Here is a 21,903-nt window from a genome sequence, read left to right as displayed (position 1 = left end):
GAAAAATATATTTTTGAATGTAAAATTCCATAACAAGTAGTTATTCTTGCTCTTTAGTGGTGTTGGGCCCACCAAAATTAAAATATAAAAAGTGAATGTGATTTAAAATATCAAGAATAATTCCCCCAAAAAAATAATATAGTAACTTTTATGAAAGGACAAAAATAATAGTAAAAACATATTTTGACGAAATGAGTATCAGCCATGGGGGTAGACTCAAAGCCACGACCCCTGCCACACACAAAAAAAAATAATTTATTTTTCACTATATTTGATCATTTTTGTTTTCAATAACCATATGTAAAATTGGAATAATAATCTCTAAACTCCAGTTATTTTTCTGGAAAAGCGCTAAACTCCAATTATAGAAACAAAAACGGAATACGGAAATCCCTCTCTGAGGGTTTTGTGGTTTGAGAATAAAATCCAAAAACCTATGCATCTCCACGAGCACATTTCCCAACACGATAAACGTTAACAAAATAGCGTCATGATCAGATTCGCCAAATAATTACAGAAACAAAATAATCAGTACTACTGTGTTTCATTGCATTCATTACATGTGAAGCAAAGTTTGAGACATATCGTTGTCGAAATGAAAAGAAAAAAACATGCAGAAATATTCGGTAGGAATGATTCATGATTTATCATTATCATTGTCATTCATATTTGTCCTCGTAGAATCCGAAACGATATCGCGGATTCTCTTGCGTTGGCTTGATTCGCTCTCCGATGTTTTGCCCTCTCTCTTCTTAGCGTACGCCTCGAAAAAATCTTTGTTCTCTTTCTCTAGCTCATTCCACACTTTCCCATCCACCACAAATCAATAATCATTCAATCAACCATAATTTACATTTTTTTTGAAAAATTGTCTTTTGATTTATTTATAATAATCAAACAAAATCATTACTATATATATATACTTTTTAGATGATCACTCGTTTCATGAATTAGGTCACTCTATGGAGCCACCTCGACTATGTTCTTCTTATTAAATTGAAATAAAAAAAAATATTTTTTATAACAGTGCATGGAAGTGATAATCAGCACCACACGACTTCTCTCATTCTTAATAATATCGATTTTTTTTTCACGATATATGATGATATCCGATACAGATTCTACTAATTGAATTGATCGATGTCAATCGAGACAGAGAGAGATTGAATTCTATATTTTATGGGCGTGTTTGACGTGTTAATTTGTGATCGATTATTTGAGTGGATTAATTTGGAAGGGTTATTTTTAAAGTTAAAAAGGTGTGACTAAAATACCTGTGGAAGTAATAACGGGCTTGATATTTGCATGCGTTTCTAGAGCTTCCATGCATTCCTCTTTGCTCATGTTAAATACTAAGCACTCTTCTATTAGGTGTTGCACCTGTTCATCATCATCACACAAAATTAACTTAACCATATACATATAATACATCTACATATATATATTATGAGAGAGAGAGAGAGAGAGAGAGAGAGAGAGAGAGGTCCATATGAGTTATATATATATATATATATATATATATGCACGTACCATGTGGATGTACTGAGCAGAAGGAGACTCCGATCCCATTTTTTTTTCCCAGCTAATAAAGCAAATCAAATTAATAGTTTAGACGTGCTTTATTGATCGATCAGGATCACTAAAAGCTATAGATATTAATAGTGAAGAATAAGATTATAATGAAGAAGTAACAGGAAACTGTCTGAACAAAAATGAGAGAGTGTGAGAGAGAGAGAGAGAGAGAAGTAGATGAAAGAGGAGTGAGGAGAGGTGATGCGATGCACAATTTATTAGATGATTAAAGAAATGAAAAGATTTTTTTGAGAAAAAAATGAAATGAAAAGATTAAAAAAATGGAAAAGGGGTAGTGATCAGGTGATGTCATGGGGTGGTGAGGGTCAGTAGTCCCACGTGGGAGATCACTCCTAATTGGCTGGGAAGAGATTAGACGAGATTTTGTTTAAGTCGCATTCTCTCTTCAATCACGTGTCACCCTGGGCCCACTCTCAAGCCTACTGATTCGGCCCATTTCAGGCCCAATTGGGAGGGCTGGGGCTGCTTAATCTTATTCGTGTTATTTGGCGTGTAAATATTAAACACATCAATTTTGAACCAATTTTAGTTCCAAATATAAATTTTAAAACTGTGATATAATACACAGACTTTCTTAATTTAATTGAAATTTTGTCTCGGACTGAAATTTTCCTTCATATTGAAACTTTCATGATATTGACCTGGCAAACTAAAAGTAAGATTGTTGGTGTGTCCGACATGAATTTTGGACCAATTCTTATTTTTAACGCGAATTTTAAAAAGTGTCAAGTAATATATAAATTTTTAATTTATTTAGAATTTATTAATGAGTAAAATTTCTTCAAATTAAAACTAATTTGACATTGTCGTGACAAACTTGAAATGAAAGTAACAATCAAAATATCGTCGTTTAAATTTTTTTCAATTAAAATTAATTTTTAATTTCTCCATTCTCAAATCTCATTTCTCTCTTCCTCAGTAGAAACCACTCTTCTTCTTCCTTACAAATTCGACAAGATTTGCTGTTGGAATACCACATAGAGAAATGATGTTTTGATTGTCACCTTAATCTCAATTTGTCATGTCAGTGCCATATTAATGTCACTTCAAATTTAATTTGGTGATAATTTTACTACATAGTAATAAATTCCAAATAGATTTTTAAAGTTTTTATTTGAGACTTTTTAAAGTACATGTTAAAAAAACATAATTCGTCCGGAATTGGTGTATTTACACAACAATAATCATAATTTTAATTTGCCATAAAATTTTACTTTGTGACAAATTCCAAACAAATAAAAAATTCACGTGTTATTAGTATGCGTGTGTTGGCCTAACGATAGGAGGTTAATGCTCAAGACCTAGGTTCAAGTTCTCCGCCGCACAGTCTTTGAATTTCTTTATTTACTTATTTAATTTATCCAAAAAAGAAAACTCATGTGTTATTTGAAAATTTTAAGTTTATGTTATAAATCAAAATTCAACCAAAATTGATGTATTTACATGTCAATAACCTTTTATTATTTTAATTTTAATTTAATTGTCTTCACTAGGATTCAATCTTGATCATTCCCTTTTTTCCCCCTAATTCAAAAGTACTTTTTAACTAAAATTTAACGACTCGTGATTAAAAACTTAGTTAAATTTTAATTATCAACTAAATTGATATAGCATCTCAAAAATTTGAGGTGGACAAAGCTGTTGGTGTAAATAACAATGTCGTACAAAATTGTGTGAGCACAGCATAAATGAGTTGTGTTTTATCATTGTCAATGTCATCTCATTTTATTTTTTCCACCTCTGTTGTCAGCTCATTGAATTTATACAACTCAGGATGTCATGCTAGTTTCAGTTTGGACGAGGATATCTGAAATTATAGTAAAATTACTATGGTGATAAAGTTTGCATATCTTTTTTAATAACATTTAAAGTTCATGTTCCAATTCAAAATAAATTTCAAATTTGTGTATTTAGAGTTATAATTCTTTTAAAAATATTGATGTTATTTATATTACCAGTTCCCAGAGCAGCTAAGATTGCCTTGTTTACCAGTTGAAGAAACGGTGCTTTCCGTGTTGGGCTGAAACAAGTAGCTACTAATTAATTAGCATATAATTATATGATTAGTTAGCATTAATAATTAACCATGAAAATTAGTTTGCATGCATGTTGATGGAGCTGGAGATGCAGATTTAATACCATTCAAGTTTGTGTGTTAGCACGCCAAGTATATGATTTAATAAAGGAAGGAATATATTCGGTGATAATAAATATTCCCTCCGTTTCCTAATATTATGAAATTTTTTTAATACAAATTTTAATAAAATATTATCCAATGTATTGATAGTAAAAAAAATCTCACATTGAGAGAGTATTATTATTTGGTTATGGTAAGTGATAGTAAGGAAATGATGTCATATTACGGGTAAAATTATTTAATTGTGTGGGATAATGACCATAAATAAAGTGTAAATATTTGGAGAATGTGCCCAAAAAAGAAAAAGTCATACTCTCTCCTTGCACAAAAAATAGCCTCTTGTTATTTTGGAATGTCCACAAAAATTGGTCCATTTTCATTTTTGAAGATTAGTCTCATGTCATTTTGGAATGTCCACAAAAATTAGTTCATTTCTATTTTTGAAAATTATCTATCACATGATGGGTGATATTCTCCAATCACAATCTAATTAATTATTATTATAAACATTATTTTTTAAATGAGATTATTTCTCTATTCACAATACAATAACGATTTTTATTAAAACCCGTGTTGTTTCTTACTATGACTATTTTTTATAGACAGAGCCCAGAGGAAGTATAATTTTAGGCGAGTGAAAAAGTAAACGATTTACTACAATTCTATTTGTTTTGCAGTTGGCAGCGCGAGAAAAACATAATTAGGAAATGTTATAGTATCACAAATAAGCAATTAAACAGATTGACACGTATAATCTACAACAATGGATAAATTGCTTAAGCACGATTCCATGTAATGTTACTCTGTTGCTCAAGATTGAATTTATAATACACTCAAAACCGAACAAGATTCCATCATATTGGTGGCAAAAGGCTGAAAACTGCATCATCGTCATCTTCACCTTCAAGTTAGAGACTGTAATTTCTTTTCATAAAGCTTAGCTCGTCGTAGGGCGTCCAAGGCCTCGGCTTGCTTGCCGGAGCGTTTTAACTTCACCGCCTTCACTTTCTCAGCCTTAATTTGTTCCACCAGCTGCGCTCTCTCTGTATCAGCATCCGCCTCGACCTTGGCTGGCTCTGGTCTTTCTATGGCCTTGGGTTTGGTGTGGCCATCATCTAACCCGATTGACTGCAATGCAGACAGGAGCTGAGGATCGAGAAAATCCTCGACGCTGACATCATCTGCTGGCCCGGCAGAATCATGAGGGTCCGCCTCCTGAAGCCGAGATTCTATAGCTTTTGCCAGTTCAAATTCAGCTTCAGCTTCTGCTGTTTTACCTTCCCTTCTCAACTTAAGCGCTTGCCGCTTGTGGCCGAGTGACTCCTGCTGTAGTTTGAATTTTTCACGGCTTGACAAGGGTTTAGAGACTGAACTAGGACTGGCCGACGAGACATCAGATGCTGACATGTCACTGGAGTTGGTTGTAGTCTGAGGTGTTTCGTCCACGCCCTTCTCCAAGAGCTTTGCCTGCCGAAGCTCCTCCTTGGCTTCTGCTAATTTTCCATCTCTCTTCAAGGCAACTGCCTTCCTCTTGTGAGCAAGGATTTCTTGTTGGAGGGAACCTGAATGAGGTTGCTTAGACACATGCAATTCTTGTGGCTTCTCATTCTCATCAGCTTTAATCTCGTCTTTGACTTGCTTCTCCGAATGAAAAGAAGATGTGGTATCACGAAGAGCATCATTTGACGCGATCCCTTTGATATTTTCAGGAGAATCGTCTCGTATTCTAATTGGTTCTTCGGATTCATTCAACTGTGCCTCCAACAATCTGGCATTGTTTAGCACTTCCTCAGCCTCCTCGACCTCTCCTTGGCGTCTCAGTGTATGAGCTTTTCGTTTTAACGTTAATAATTCTCTCTGAATTTCACTCTTACTTTTCTTCGGTGTCTTCACTTCAAAATTGACAACAGATTGGGTAATGGAGGGGCCTCCTACATGCTTCTGGGACTCATTATTTTCTTTTAAAATCGACGCTACATCTGCATTATCCTCATCTTCCCAGCCCAAGTTCTTCAAAAGGGACAGATACGACGGATCGTGCAAATCTTGATCTGTCACTTCTTCGTCTCCATCATCCGGAGTAGCGTCTATATTGTAACTCTGCTTGTTGCCAACACTTGGCTGTGTCGCAGAGGGAACTTTGTTCATATTTTCAAGCTGCTCCTCGAGAGCCTTCGCCTTTCTCAATTCTTCATCCGACTCATCCAATCTACCTTCCCGTTTGAGTGCCAAAGCCGCCTTCTTCAGGGCAATAAGCTCTTTCTGAATCATTAGTTTACTCTTTGGAACCGACTTAGGACCCGCATCATTCGCACTTGCCCTGCTGGAAAATGACGATTCTCCCACAGATTCCAAGATTACACCTTTATGAGGTGTAGCATAACCCTGATTCGTCAAATCTAATTCATGAGCTTCGGAATTCTCGAGTTCCTTTTCAAGTAGTTTAGCTTTCCTCAGAAGTGCCAATGCGTCTGTCGTGTTGCCTGCTCTTTTCTGATTCAGAGCCTCTCTCTTTAAAGACTGAATCTCAGTTATTAATGAACCCTTCTTAGAAGATGCAACCTCGGTGCCAAGGTCCTCAGAATCCGCAGCGTCTTCTTCCCAACCTAGTGATTTCAAAGCAGAAGATATTTCTGGATCATTCATGTCTTCATTCGTTACATCAAAATTACCATCTACACCAACATCATCAGCCATTCCAATCAACTGATTGAAATCCAAATTCAAATTAGATTTGTATGGTCCCGAAAAATCAGCACGCTCGTCAGCATCCATACTGCGTATTAGTGAAGAAAGTTCATCATCAGAATCATCAGACCCACCCAGAAGCTCCTCTTCCTCTATTTTCCTCTCAAGAATTTTCGCTCTCTTTAGTTCTTCCTTGGCCTCAACAACGTTCCCAGCTCGTTTTAGTTCAAGAGCCCTTTTCTTATGAGCAGTAACCTTAGACTTATCAGCGCTGACCGTTTGCTTCTCTTTATCAGGTTTTTGAGAGACTTCCTTCAGAAGAGAAAAAAGTTCACCCTCCAAAGACATGGTTGCTGGCTTGTTTTCTGCATCGTGGAGATCAAAATCTGACCATCCCAATTCCTTGAGTTCAGCAGAAACATCGTCAGTTCCTTTATTCTTCTGAGACGAAAGCTTATTTTTAGGACCAGATGCTTTAGCTTCATCTTTGTTTTCTTGAATATCATCTATGTTGCTTGACGACAAAGCCCTTTTACTATTTTTTCTCAAAGCTAACTCCAATGCTGCAGCTTGCCTTTCAAGCTCTTTACCCTTTTTAAAAGCTTTTAAAGCTTCTTCAGGTTTTCCTTCAGCTTTCAAAGTTCTGTGCTTCTGTTTTTCAAGCAAAGCTTGCTGACGCAGATCTTCTGGGGTAGCAGATCCTGCCTCTGTCAATGTGTTGGTAGACTTATCAAGAGAGAGATTTCCAACTATATCTGCACCTTCAACCTGAGTAGCTACTTCAGAAATGTTTGAACATGATGCATCGTTCTTTTGTGAAGAGGAACGCCTATTCTCATTACTAGGAGTCTGATTCAAAATCTCTTCATCTTTCTTTGAAACATTCTTGGAACTACCTGCAAATAGCTTAGCCTAGTAAAAATGAAATTATGTTCTGCATGAAACAATATGACAAAAGTTTAGGAGTATGTATTTATGTAACCGCGAAGTCTTAAAGACTCCCAACATAGCCAATTCAGATCCACATTCCTCTTTCATCTGCAGATAAATATAAGAACAGAAAGTATGCAATTTTTATACCAAAGGGTTCAATATCACAAGAAAAACATATTAAAATGTCATAGAATTGAATGTTGAAAAGGTAATTTAGCAGTGACCCTTTTAAAATAAATAATCCCGGATAAAACATGCAGTTCTACATAATTCAAATAGCTTGAAGACGTGGCAGATTTGGGATGTCTTCTGAAGTGCTCTCACAGCCTTGAGAACAAGGCTGTTTTGAAAAGGGAAGGAATTGATCAAATTTATTATTAGCTCTAGTATCTTTTATTTCTTTAATTATTTAGCTATTTAGAGTTAGAATAAATGGATTAGGCTTTTGTATGGGCCTCTAAGTTATTTACTTAGGCTTCAAGTTTTTAGGTCTTTAAATAGGGTTTTTGAGCTAGGGTTTATGACTTTATTCATTCATGATATTACTTTGTTTTAGGGCCTTGTTTGAGGAGGGTTTGTTATTGTTTTCTTTATTCATTCCATCGATTTCTTTTCTATTCACTGTTCTTCATTTATTACAATCCCTTCACTCTATCAGTCTTTAACCCAATTTGTAGAGTTATAGAAATCAAATCTAATCCAACAGCATGAACAGATAATTCAGAAAAAAAACAGGTCTTAGTTAGTTAGTCATAATTCATTCAAGAAAAAATGCACTATATAGCCAAATGTGAACTAATTTCAAAGTTACATAGTACAACAGGAGATATAAAAAAGGTTACCCAGAGAGCAATGTTAGTCTTTTGATACTAGAACAAGTTACAAAAGACAGCACACTGGAGGCCTAATTACAAAACAAGTTAACAGAACACTTACAATGAGGATTAACCACTTCAAAAATAATAATAATAATAATAATAATAATAATAATAATAATAATAATAATAATAATAATAATAATAATAATAATAATAATAATAATAATAATAAAAGGGGATTAACCAAATAGAGAACTCAGAACAAGCGTTAAGTACCTCTAGAAGATTTATTTTTATGTCCATATCTCATTTCAAATCGTGCCGCCTCTTCTAGTTTTTTGCATGGTTCACAGATACGCACAGGTGAGTCACCTTGTCCACGCAATACCATTCTTTGCTGGGAACAGCTGCCGCAAAATATGCCTCCACACCTGCGGCAATGGTGCTGGAAATCCACCCGGGACATCAAAAGTTAATTATGGAACTCTGACAAAATTGTGCATATCCATACAGTGAAGCCTATTTGTTTAGTCTTTCAACTATTTTGCAGACCAGTATATTGGGAGTATCAAATATATCATATATTGAAACTATGTAATAATAGTCGTCCATGTTGAGTTTCATGTAAGAAGTCCCTTCGTAACGCATAAGAAGTTTATCCATGCAGAAGAACGAGGTTAGGGCTTTAGCATATACACAAGTTATGTAGATTTCCAAGTTTTCATTGTAGCATCATGAAATCATGAAATGTGAGATTATTTGCTAAGCATTCCATTTGGATTTAGTTCAACAGAACAAATGATAGCTTGAGTTCTATTATTCTGGAAACCTAATGGCATTATTTGAAAGACTCAAAACAAGAAAATTTTATTCTATTTCCCTTAAGAACTTTACGAGCACAATCCTCAACCTATGGATCGATGGACTATAGGTTTCATCCTCTTCCGTAGGTCACATTCACTTAAGCAAGCCTCATTATAAAATTTTAGAATTTACAAATAAATAAGCAATTCACAAGTACAGTGCAAAAACTTAAGAAGAGAAAATGCTGATATAAGTCCTGCTCTGGACATATATATTGGAGTATCACAAATTACATAATCCTTCTTCAATATAACAACTCCAAACCAGGGATTAAGATTACCTAAACTGGAGTTCATCATCACATTGAAAGGAGAATGATGATAGTCATGATTGTAGAGAAAATATTTCATAGTAAAACAACCTAATGCTAGTGAGAGTGATCCCATTTATGTCAATTTCGATATGTTAGCTACACCGATCTCAAAACCAGCTTAAAGTAATCACAAATGATGTTCCTCCATCTAATTAGTTCTATATAATTAATTTAAGATATCATTTTAAAATTATAATGTTAAGTAACTAATTATTCATATGCACCAACATCAGAAGTTCCACTCATCAAAGCTCAAACCATAGACAGCAAGTGCAATAAAAAGAAAAATGAATCATTATTCTATTTTCAGCAAAGAAACCACACACACAAAATATTCAAAGGCCCATCGTGTTCAACGCGCCAAGATCACAACTTAAACCAATCCAATCCCATCAGAAAATAAGCAATTTCATGTAAAGGGCATGAATCGAAATGGGACGGAAACCACAAATACAAAAATTGAGTAATCAAAATCATGACCGAGAACCAAGAAATTTGAGGAAAAGGGTTTTTTTAGAAGAAACAATAAAATCAAGATCTGAAATCAATGGGAAGAATCAGTGAAAAAATAGGGACGAACCTTGCGATTGATGAAAGTGAACTGTGAGGAACATCCTTGGCAATGTGAGGCGTCAACCACCCAAGTATTCCCTCTTAGTGATGGCTTCGGAGGCAGCCCAATTTTCTCCAGCATCTTCTCTCTCTTTTTGTTTCCACCTTAGTTCTTTCTTTGAGCTTCTGTAGTGATCAAAATCGAAAGATTGAATTGAAACAAAAGCGTTGAGGAAAGATGGCTCTCTCTCTATCAAGAGTCGAGAATACCGAGTTTCAGTCTTTTCCTTATTTCTGAGGGAAAACTTTGGTATTTTCATGTACCAAATAAGATAATAAGAATTGGGGTAATTACGCTCAAAACACGTGAACTTTGACCCGTTTTTTAACTTTTTCATGAACTTTAATTTTTGCCTTTAATTCCCTGAATTTAAAGAGTTGTTCAATTTTTTCATACTTTTCATAAATTCCCAAATTGTAAACTGACATATCAATTTTTAAATCACTTGATAAATGACATGGCAATGCCGGATGGCAAGCAAAACGACGTCGTTTAGTTGGGGAATAAAACGACGTCGTTTTATCCCAAACCCTTCTCTCTGTCAACTACTGATGTGTGTGATTTAGTTATTTAGATTTATGTTATTTATCGTGTGATTTTATTTGATATTACCCAAGTTCGTTGGCATTTTGCGCAGAAATTGTGTGGATGGAGAATGAAGATGGCAGATGTCGGGAGATGATGAAAGTCGAGAATTTTGGATCAAGTTGAATGCTTTTGGAAGAGAATTAGAGATTGGGCTTGAAGTTATTTATTTTAGATTTAATTTAGCCCAAAACTCTTGTTTTTATTAATTTTGGTCCTTATTATGTTTAAGGGGCCGAAGCCCATGTTGAGTAGGGAGGCGGTGACTTAGGGATTTAATTCCCATATATATATTTGTTTTGCTTTTGGTTAAGGGGTCAGCCGCTAGTTTTAAAAGGATTAGATTAGGAATTAGTTTTAGTTTGAGATACAGCCGCATAGACTAGTTAGAGGTTAGGTTTTATTTTATGCACTACACGTTTTATTTTCATGAGATTAATAGATTAGTTAGAGCTTTTGAACTTGGCGACTACCTTGGAGGAATTGCAGCAGACGTGATTTCTTTTCTTCAAAATTAGAGTTGGTTTGCTTTTTAATTCGATTATTTTCGTGATTGCTTGTTATTTATTTTCCGTTTGCTTTAATTTATTTTATTGTTTTTAGTTTTAGTTATGAATAGCTAATTTCTTAATTCGGCGAGAATAATGAAGTATTGATTTAATAATCTGTGAGACCTAATTGTTCATATAATTGATTCCTGTTGATTTTGATTTGTTCCTTGTGTTTAAAGATAGTTCTGATTTAATTTAAGTCTGATCAACTTAGGTTACATTGGATTACAGTCAATTGGTTCCCCCAATCCGTAATTGTTGGAATAGGGCTGATTAGTGATAAAACTACCATGTTCGTAGTAGGAATAAATTGGTGGATGAATTATTACTAGCGTATCTAGGATAATTTATCTAAACTGGGTTCCTTCATCGTAATGCTGTTAGAATATTAAATCTAGGTCTGGCGTCTCCAGCTAGGTTATATTTTAATAAGGGAAATAGGCAGGTCTGGCGTCTCCATCTGTTTATCGATACCGTAAGTAGGAATTGGGGTACGTCCGTTGCGTTTCACGGTATCCTATAACTGGTTGGTTGATAGGGATTAATTAATCTTTGCGTCGATGATCAGAGTCATTAAATTAATATGGATTTATTCGAGCCGAGTTACTTTTCTTTGATCATTTTCTAGTGTTATTTTATTTGATTTAATTTGCTTTCTTAGTTAATTAATATTTCTCTCAAAATTAAGGCGTGGTGGCTACACCAAAAAAATTAGATCTTTAGGAAATTGATTGCAATTACCCGTTCTCTGTGGTTCGACCCTGCTTGTTACTATACTCATTTAATTCTTGGTAAGATTGCAGGAATTATTTGGTGGAAAACGACGTCCACCAAATTGGCGCCGTTGCCGGGGAACGGTGTTAATTAATTTCTTTTTTCCTATTGATTCTATTTTATTTTATTTTTTTCTGTTGTTTTTGAGCATGATTAAAAAAAAAAAAAAAAAAAAAAAAAAAAAAAAAAAAAAAAAACTCTCCAGTTTGAGGAACGAAGCAAAGGAGAGAAAGCTGCAAGGTCTGTTGGATTCGGAGATTGCTCTGTCTGCCCGGACAGAACTGTTTTTCATGGCTGATCTCAGTGCCTCTGCTGCGGAAGATGATCTGTTTGCCCAAACGGATCCTGATTCAGAAGCAGAAACAGAAATCGAAGAGGATCCTGAATCTATTTTCATAACTGTGATTGATCCTTTTGTTGATGATGTTGTTGAGAATTTCAGGGAAGAGGAGCTTGATCAAGTTATTTTCAGTGTGCTGAATGATGAGGATGCCAAAACAGAGGAGAATGATGCTATTCGAGAGATTATCATGCAGCTGTACTCCACGGACGAAATTCCAATTCGGCACCTATCGAGCAGGATGGCCAAATCGACCAGCACAGAACCGATTATGCCAGCTGTTGTGAAGCCATCGAAGGTAGACTTGAAAGAGGTAGGGTTTGAGTGTCATTTTGAAGATTCTGGAGAATTTGAGGTCAAATTGAACACTATGCTAAGTGTGGTGGAGTCAACTGCAATTCTGGGATTTGATGGAGGATTTGACCTAGTCAAAATTTCCCCCATCGTTTCCCTCTCAATTCCACCTCCTCCAAAACCCACTCCAGCCATCTCCACTCGCATATCTCCGCCAGAAACACCACCACTGCCGCGACCTACACCAGAACCGCCGCCGCAGCCACATACCTCCAGCCTTCATTTCAAACCTGCACCCGCCGCTGCTCTCCAATTCCACAATCCAACAACTCCCTGTTCCGGCCATCATATTTTTTCATCTGCATTTGGAAATCACCACCGCCAGCCTCCATTACCGCCCTCCATCTCCACTCGCATCTCTCCGCCTGAAACACCGCCGCCACCGCGACCCCCTCCAGAACCGCCGCCATTCGTCCTCTGCCGGCATCTCCACAAGGCAGCGTGCACGGTGATATCCTTCTCTTGTGTTTGATTTTTCTTTTTGTTTCTCTTTGTCTTGTTTATTGTCTTATTATGTTTTTGTTAGTTTTTGTGTGCTCCCCTTTTTTTATGCTTTTTCTTGTTTGCTTGAGGGCAAGCAACGTCTAAGTGTGAGGAGGGGGATGTGTCTTTGTTTTTGTGTGTCTATGTTGTGTCGTTGTGTTGTCTTGCATGTTAGTCAAGTGAGTGTTGGTTTGTTAGTTTTGTGTATGCATGCTGCCAAGTTGCACTTTGTGATGAAGTAGATGACTTGATACTTTTGGAATTGAAGAATTGTGATTTTTTGGATGAATCTTTATTAGATGAAAATTGGGATGACGAAGAAAGGCAATAAGTGAGTAAAAACCACACATAAGTGAGATTTGAGCTTAATAGAGTAGAGCACTCTCTACTACATTTCTTTTTTGAGTGATTTGATGTTCATGAGGTCGTGATATTAAGTGTGTCATATGTGACAAATGATAGAAGGCACTAGGAAAGCCCATTTGGCCTGCGTTTCATTGCCTACCCATACATTAACTCCTAGTGAGCCATTTTTGAAGCCTTGACCATTTTTGTTCTTACTAGTCACTAAATAATTAGCCAAGGCCTGTTTTGGACTCTCTCTTTGGCCCAGTGATGCATATCTAATTTTGAACTTCATTCCATTAATTGCTAGAGAAAGTTAAGCTGTGTTATATGTGTCGTTTGCCCAAACTGCTGTCTTGTGCTAGATGATAAGGGTCTGTGATCCGTTTGGCCAAACAGTGGCAGTGAATTCAGATGGGTTTGGGAGATGATTTGTGGGGATATTTTGTAGATGATGATTGCATGTTGATTGGAGATATAAAAAAAAAAGAAGGGTGCTGCTGAAAAAAAAAAAGAAAAAAAAAAAAGAAATTGAAAGAAAAAAAAAGAAAAAAAAAAATCGAAGAAAAAAAGAAAAGAAAGAAAAGAGAAAAGATGTTGCACCAGTATGAGTTGAGCATGTAATATCATTGTTATTGTTGGAGTTTTCCCCCGAGTTTAGTTGCTTGCTTTCTTTCTCTATGAACTTGAAATTGTGGATGATGGTTTGGATTAGATGTGCACACTTTGATCTTCATTGCTTGAGCCTAGGAACCCCTTTAGATCCTTCCAATCTTATGAATGGACCCTAGCCCCATTACGCCAAATGAACAAAGTCCTTTTTGAGTCACTATTTGACCGCGACATATCATGACCGAGTGGATGAATGTCTCTAATTGCAAATTGAGCGAATGAGTGAAACCGTGAGCTGTACTTGATATTGCCTGATTTTGACTATTTTGATGATAAAGATGCATTCTTGAGATTCTAAATTTTTTATTTTGAAGGTTGTGAGTTATTTATAAATTACTTGGTTCATCTTGGCAGTATAAATTACAAGCTAGCAGTTGGCATTTACTTGGCTGTTGTGTTTTCGTGTCTCACTTCTTATCTTCCATATTTCTTTTTCCTTTCCGTGTGTTAGTGTGTTGAGTCGGGGAGAAGGTCGTGTCTAGATAATTATTTTCACTATTGAGTCTTTTCTTCACTTCATACTTGAGGGCAAGTATGATTCAAGTGTGAGGAGATTTGATGTGTGTGATTTAGTTATTTAGATTTATGTTATTTATCGTGTGATTTTATTTGATATTACCCAAGTTCGTTGGCATTTTCGCAGAAATTGTGTGGATGGAGAATGAAGATGGCAGATGTCGGGAGATGATGAAAGTCGAGAATTTTGGATCAAGTTGAATGCTTTTGGAAGAGAATTAGAGATTGGGCTTGAAGTTATTTATTTTAGATTTAATTTAGCCCAAAACTCTTGTTTTTATTAATTTTGGTCCTTATTATGTTTAAGGGGCCGAAGCCCATGTTGAGTAGGGAGGCGGTGACTTAGGGATTTAATTCCCATATATATATTTGTTTTGCTTTTGGTTAAGGGGTCAGCCGCTAGTTTTAAAAGGATTAGATTAGGAATTAGTTTTAGTTTGAGATACAGCCGCATAGACTAGTTAGAGGTTAGGTTTTATTTTATGCACTACACGTTTTATTTTCATGAGATTAATAGATTAGTTAGAGCTTTTGAACTTGGCGACTACCTTGGAGGAATTGCAGCAGACGTGATTTCTTTTCTTCAAAATTAGAGTTGGTTTGCTTTTTAATTCGATTATTTTCGTGATTGCTTGTTATTTATTTTCCGTTTGCTTTAATTTATTTTATTGTTTTTAGTTTTAGTTATGAATAGCTAATTTCTTAATTCGGCGAGAATAATGAAGTATTGATTTAATAATCTGTGAGACCTAATTGTTCATATAATTGATTCCTGTTGATTTTGATTTGTTCCTTGTGTTTAAAGATAGTTCTGATTTAATTTAAGCCTGATCAACTTAGGTTAAATTGGATTACAGTCAATTGGTTCCCCCAATCCGTAATTGTTGGAATAGGGCTGATTAGTGATAAAACTACCATGTTCGTAGTAGGAATAAATTGGTGGATGAATTATTACTAGCGTATCTAGGATAATTTATCTAAACTGGGTTCCTTCATCGTAATGCTGTTAGAATATTAAATCTAGGTCTGGCGTCTCCAGCTAGGTTATATTTTAATAAGGGAAATAGGCAGGTCTGGCGTCTCCAGCTGTTTATCGATACAGTAAGTAGGAATTGGGGTACGTCCGTTGCGTTTCACGGTATCCTATAACTGGTTGGTTGATAGGGATTAATTAATCATTGCGTCGATGATCAGAGTCATTAAATTAATATGGATTTATTCGAGCCGAGTTACTTTTCTTTGATTATTTTCTAGTGTTATTTTATTTGATTTAATTTGCTTTCTTAGTTAATTAATATTTCTCTCAAAATTAAGGCGTGGTGGCTACACCAAAAAAATTAGATCTTTAGGAAATTGATTGCAATTACCCGTTCTCTGTGGTTCGACCCTGCTTGTTACTATACTCATTTAATTCTTGGTAAGATTGCAGGAATTATTTGGTGGAAAACGACGTCCACCAACTACACTCAACGCTCTCACAGACTCCGACAGCTCGATTTCAGCGGCATCTCCTGCAAACACTCGAGAATGTCCTCAATCAACCTCTCCAATCATCATCTCCACGTCGATTTCTCCAAACTCATCAAATTTCTCCTCTCCCTTCAGAATCTCGAATCACTCAGTGCTGAAAAATGCTAACATTAATTCAAAATTAGGGTATATATTCTTTTTAAATTTCATTTTTAAGTCATAAATATTAATTAGAATTTATTAATATTTTTAATTTTTATAACAAATAGTTATAAATTAGAGAAAAATAAAAGTAAGATACAATTATTGAACACAATAAATTATGGGATAGAGGATATTTAGTAATTCCTTCAGGTTCCATGATCTAGTTATTCATATCAACCTAAACAAAATTTATGAAACGATGCTTTTACCTATAACAAGATTATATTATTATTTTCTTATATGACAACATAGTTTGCCATATGCCAACTTTATGTTCTTGGTATTTTTAATTACAAAAATCTGACATAGGCACGTGGAAAAGAAGGGTCAAACTAGGCATGCCAAGATGTAGTCAGTGGATGAGGGCTGATGACATAAAAAAAGGACTTAAGTAACAATGGTGTGCATCATTATCAATGATTAATCCAACTTGTTAGAGATTGCGTTGAGCAGTTGTAGTTTGGTTAATTCTTCTAATTAAGGGGAAAAAATGGCAGAAAAAGGTAAGTGTGTGTGTGTAACTGGAGCTGGAGGCTACGTCGCATCGTGGCTCATCAATTAAGCTTCTCCTATCTCAAGGCTACACCGTTCATGGCACCGTCAGAAATCCTGGTACTTCATCTCTCTCACACATTCACACACTGAACTCAAGAAGCAAGAAAGCACCTTCTTACATTATTGTTATTACTTATATATGTTATTCTTGATGTTTTGAGTGACAAGTTGGAGCTGTCAAATGAATTATTGTCTACCAACTATGTACTAACATATAATGTATTGGGATGATTGTTGGTGTAAGAGGAATGCGTGTGTTTAATTGTGTGATGACACAGGGGATGAGAAAAATGCCCATTTATGGAAGCTTGAAAATGCAGCTGAAAAGCTCAAACTCTTTAAGGCAGACTTGTTCGATTTCGATTCCATTCTTACAGCCGTTAAAGGGTGTGATGGAGTTTTCCATGTTGCTAGCCCTTCCACTAATGCCTCTGCCCTGAGGTTCAATCCCTCTCTCTTTGAATAACCTACAACTTTGAGGTAATAATTATAATCTTCATTTCACAATATATTAGGTTGAGATAGTTGAGCCTGCTGTGAAAGGCACTCTCAATGTCCTTAAAGCATGCTCTGAAGCTAAGGTACAACGTGTGGTGCTTGTGTCGTCGTTTGTTGCGATTGTGATCAACCCCAGTTTCCCTAAGGATAAGGTTTTGGATGAGGCTGGTTGGTCAGACAAGGAATTCTGCAGGAAAAGTAATGTGAGAATTCTGTTTTCAACTCTTTTAATTTACAGAAAAGTTGATCCCCTAAAAATCTTGAGTGCAGAACGGGTATTGTTTCTCGAAAATAGCAGCTGAAGCGGAGGCTTGGGACTACGCGGAGACAAACGGGCTCGACTTGGTCTCCGTGTGTCCCGGCATCATTGTCGGCCCTATGCTGCAGCATACAGCAAATGCCCGCACTTTGATCCTGTAATACCCCGTTTTCCTCGAGCTAAGTTTAGAATAAATTTTGAACTTAGATTTAAGATGATTCACGCCGGATTGAGAAAAAGAATTTATTTTAATTCCAACAAAAATGATTTACAAAAGCATTTGTAAATTTAGTTATTAAATTCATATGCATTGCATATTTATTTAATTAAGCATTCAAGAAATTCATGAGTTGGGATTTATTTTTGTTTGGACCTCAAGCTTTTAATCACTTTCAAGAAAAGAATGAAAGCCCAACCCATCATCTTCCATCAAAGCCCAACCCACTTTAAATCCTAGATATTTTCTCCACAACCGCCTCACTATTTCTCTCTTTTCAAATACATCCCCTCCACTGCGCCACTATCATTCTCTCTCAATTCATCTCTCTCTCGTTTCCACCCGGACTGAGCATCAAACGCAGCAACCATAGCTCCATTCTCGATTCACACAGCAACCAGCAAATTCAAACCAAGGTTTCATCTATGAACTCCATCGCCCTTTGTTCATATGTTCATGTATCTTTGTGTGTTTATATGTTTTAGCATCATAACTGTTAAATGAATAAGGAAAATGTAGAGTCTTGTTTTCATGCTTGCATACCTTGGGTGTCTGTGTTAAAAGAAAAGGAAGGAAGGTAGAATTGTGTGGACTTGGCTGTGTGGGTAAATCAGTCGTGAGGTGTACTGAAGTCGAGAGCAGAGTAGGGAGAGGAGAGGAGAGCAGAACAGACCAGAGCTAAAAGCCAGAGCTGAAAGTCAGAGCTGACCACCAGAGCTGACCACCAGAGCTGACCGCCAGAGCTGGAATGCCAGAGCTGAAATGCCAGAGCTGACTGCCAGAGCTGAAATGCCAGAGCTGAATGCCAGAGCTGGAATGCCAGAGCTGAAATGCCAGAGCTGAATGCCAGAGCTGAATGCCAGAGCCGTAGAGCAGAGCCGGGATATCCAGAGCTGGTAGAGACCAGAGCTGATTAGTGTAACAGAGCAGAACGAACTAGGAACTTGTGCATATTTTAGTAAACACTTTTTATGCTTAAGTATGAAATGAGTCATGCATTGCATCATGTTTTAATTGGTTTTATTCATAATTCCAATTACAAAAGAAAGATGAGTAAGAATATTGTTGGTGTTCTTAACTCAAGAGAAATGTTTTCATTTATTTATTCTTTAATTTTTGAAAACCCGACTAAGTGAATCATAGAATGTTAAGCACTTTACCGTGACTTGAGTTTAGATTTAAGAGACCTATTAAGAATAGATTTCTTGTAGGCTTTGAACGTCAGGAGGATTAATTAGCACTGCTTTTTCGATTCAGAGATAAGTTAAACGACATGTTTTGCCTAAACAGGTGGGCTTACTTTCCAAATGTACAAAGTATGATTGAGTTATTAAGCTCTAAATGTTTCAATGAAATGCAAATTATTTATTCAATGAAATACAAAATGTTTATCCAATAAAATGTTTATGTGCACTCTGCTCTGTTTAAGGCTCGCCACAACGAATCAATTGAGGTTCTCTTATGGCCTAACACGTTATTTGAGAATTGTGTACACTCGTTAGCTGACTCGGTGGGTTGATCTCCATCGGGCACTAACTAAGAGGCGTTATAAGGGTGCTTGCTGGATGTGTTCCGAAGCATGTAATGTAAGGGCCTGCCTGGGTAGCGTCCCGAGGTCAATTCAACTTGTCTGAGTTACGTCATCAGGGCAAGTGCAATGGGAGAAATGGATCCGTCGGTGGCTAAAAGGTCCGGGATCACAGCGAGTAACAGAAAGGGAGTGTGACATGTGCGCACAAATGAAAATTATTTTAACATGTTTAGAAGTTATTTAAAACCTTCTAAGTCATGTCAAGTATGATTGGATAAACTGTCTTTAAGAAATGAATGAAATGCTTCAGAAAATGCATGCCCACTGTGTACTTTAGTACTTAGCCCAAAAATACCTTCAAATCTTTTTCAGGTTGGCTGGTCGGTGCTGACGGGACGGAGCTGAGGCTAGGATTCCATATTCTATTAAGACTTCCGCTGCAACGCTAGCTTTCAACTGTCTTTTGTTTTATCAACTTAAGACCTTCATGTTCAATATTAAATGACATCTCTGATCGAGTTTAGACTCTTAACTCCTAGATTTATGCTAATGAATGTCGGTTGTCAGATGCATGAAACAAAACTTGTGATCCAAAGGGGACTAGCCCGATTTGTCATCTCATTCGGGCTCAATAAGGATTGTTCCTTATGTTATTTCTATAAAATGGTTGCACCTCGATTGTATTTATTCATTCAAGAATTGGGGTGTGACAGATCCTACTTAACTTATTGAAAGGTATTTCATCCAATTTTTCTTGTTTTTTTAGTTCCAAATATGTGTTGATTTAATTCATTTAAGTTTTGGATTCCTACTTGAATTTAGCTTCACTTATAATCCTTTAGTGATTCATTTGGCCTTCCTTACACAATGTTGATATGGTTTATATGTATATATCTAGGAGAGGAGGAGGTCATGGAAAACAATCTACGTGTAATAGTAGATGTACGTGATGTGAGTGAAGCCATGAAATTAGTATATGAGAGACCTAATGCGAAAGGTCGATACATATGCACGTCTCATATGATGAAGAATGAGGAACTGGTGCAAAGCTTCAAGGAAACCTATCCCGACTACAACTACCCCAAGAGGTAATAAATAATATGTTTTGTGTGTGTGTGTGTTGGCCTAGCGATAAGTGGTTAATGCACAAGATCTGAGGTCACTATTAAAAAAAAACGCTCATACATAACGGTAATTTTCCGTTATCTAAGTACCAAAAAAACGTCTTATATAGTGGTGTTATGTATGAGGGCGCTCATACGTAACGGTAATATGTCGTTACCTATACTATGTATACATAACGGTAAATGAGGTATACATAACGCATTGATTACCGTTTTGTATGAATGTAATACATAACGGTAAAATTAGATTTCTGATTTTGAAATTGAGGGGGTATTTAGTTTATTTTAAAATTAAAATTAATAACAAAAATAAATAAATATAAAATTAATAAATAAATAATGCTTATATATAACGATTTTCTTAACGCTAAAATAATCGTTATAAAACAAGTGCTCATAGATAACGTATAACTTAACAGTTCAGTAATATCGTTATATAAATCATTAATAGATAACGCAAATATGTAACGCTTAATTTGGTACTGTTATAAATACATTTGGATAACAGTACATACATAACAGAATTTTGTAAAACCGTTATGTATCATTAAAAGTGCGCTCATACATAACGGTTTTTGACCAAAACCATTAAGTATGAACCGTTATCCCTATTCTTTTTTTTAGTAGTGGGTCATGAAAAAAATAATCTGTTTTTGGGATTTAGGGTGGATGAAATGGTTGAAAGTTCGTTGTGTTTTGCAGCATCAAACAAGGCAGAGACGTGCCACAAGTGAGCTCGGAGAAACTGCAGGGACTTGGTTGGAAATATAGGCCATTGAAAGAAACTCTTGTTGATTCTATTGAGAATTGCAAAGGAATTGGCCTTCTCTAATTCCTAGATTAATTGTTACTTGTTTTTGAACTACATAGTTATATTCTCGGAATTCCAAGTATGGAACAAAATAATTTGGTCCTGTGTTGGCGATAGCCTTTCTTGCTACTTCAAAGCTTCGAAGGTATAAGAAGTTATAGTTGTGCTCTTTTAGTCTCATCATCCATCTTCTTCTTCTTGGGATTTTTCAGTCCAAAAATGACTTCCTTTCTCGAATCAGACTACTGCCTCAGCTTTCCTTTTTGCCTAGTGTTGGCTAAGAATTTCTACATGTAACATGTTCATGGAATATGTTCCACTATCTCAAGTTAAGTTACCGAAGGAGTTACAAAAAGGCTCAATCTTTCTTAGCCTCTATAACTTCTCAAAACCTCAATAGCAGTGAAATATTGAAATCTAGACGACAATTAACCTTATAGGTGTGAACACCGGCGAACACCATCTAAAGTTCTTATTGTAATATTTTATTTGATATACACATTAAATACTATAATTAGTCGAATTTTATAATTTTAGAAAAAAAAACTTAAACAAAAAAAAAGAAAATAAAGAAAAAAAATATAATTTACATATAAACCTTCAATTTTATTATAATTATAAAATTGCCACTCACTTTTAAAATTGATTTCAAATT

General features: G+C 35.7%; 3 protein-coding genes and 1 pseudogene across 4 annotated transcripts; 2 read left to right on the top strand and 2 right to left on the bottom strand.

Moving 5' to 3' along the window:
- Positions 1–511: 511 nt before the first annotated feature.
- Positions 512–1,773, bottom strand: LOC131016741 (uncharacterized). Its single transcript, XM_057945453.1, has 3 exons — positions 1,531–1,773; positions 1,275–1,380; positions 512–804 (listed from the first exon to the last, which is right to left on the bottom strand). The coding sequence occupies exons 1-3, from the start codon at positions 1,567–1,569 to the stop codon at positions 638–640; spliced, it is 312 nt and encodes a 103-aa protein (XP_057801436.1). The 5' UTR covers positions 1,570–1,773; the 3' UTR covers positions 512–637.
- Positions 1,774–4,421: 2,648 nt separating this feature from the next.
- LOC131016739 (uncharacterized) lies at positions 4,422–10,237 on the bottom strand. 2 transcript variants are annotated; one of them, XM_057945451.1, is made up of 3 exons: positions 9,927–10,237; positions 8,446–8,614; positions 4,422–7,314 (listed from the first exon to the last, which is right to left on the bottom strand). In XM_057945451.1, the coding sequence occupies exons 1-3, from the start codon at positions 10,038–10,040 to the stop codon at positions 4,634–4,636; spliced, it is 2,964 nt and encodes a 987-aa protein (XP_057801434.1). In that variant the 5' UTR covers positions 10,041–10,237; the 3' UTR covers positions 4,422–4,633. The 2 variants fall into 2 exon arrangements, with proteins under 2 accessions (XP_057801434.1, XP_057801435.1); XM_057945452.1 differs by lacking the exon at positions 9,927–10,237 and having other exon boundaries at positions 4,422–7,330.
- A 6,430-nt stretch (positions 10,238–16,667) lies between these two features.
- On the top strand, positions 16,668–17,726 carry LOC131018813 (cinnamoyl-CoA reductase 1-like; annotated as a pseudogene).
- A 2,305-nt stretch (positions 17,727–20,031) lies between these two features.
- Positions 20,032–21,488, top strand: LOC131016738 (bifunctional dihydroflavonol 4-reductase/flavanone 4-reductase-like). Its single transcript, XM_057945450.1, has 3 exons — positions 20,032–20,048; positions 20,212–20,401; positions 21,140–21,488. Exons 2-3 carry the CDS (start codon positions 20,226–20,228, stop codon positions 21,267–21,269), a joined length of 306 nt encoding a protein of 101 aa, XP_057801433.1. The 5' UTR covers positions 20,032–20,048; positions 20,212–20,225; the 3' UTR covers positions 21,270–21,488.
- Positions 21,489–21,903: the final 415 nt, after the last annotated feature.

Source organism: Salvia miltiorrhiza, chromosome 3 (genome assembly GCF_028751815.1).
Source record: "Salvia miltiorrhiza cultivar Shanhuang (shh) chromosome 3, IMPLAD_Smil_shh, whole genome shotgun sequence".
Classification (NCBI taxonomy): domain Eukaryota; kingdom Viridiplantae; phylum Streptophyta; class Magnoliopsida; order Lamiales; family Lamiaceae; genus Salvia; species Salvia miltiorrhiza.
The sequence above is the reverse complement of the archived record's forward strand: the minus strand, read 5'-3'. Positions and strand labels throughout refer to the sequence as shown.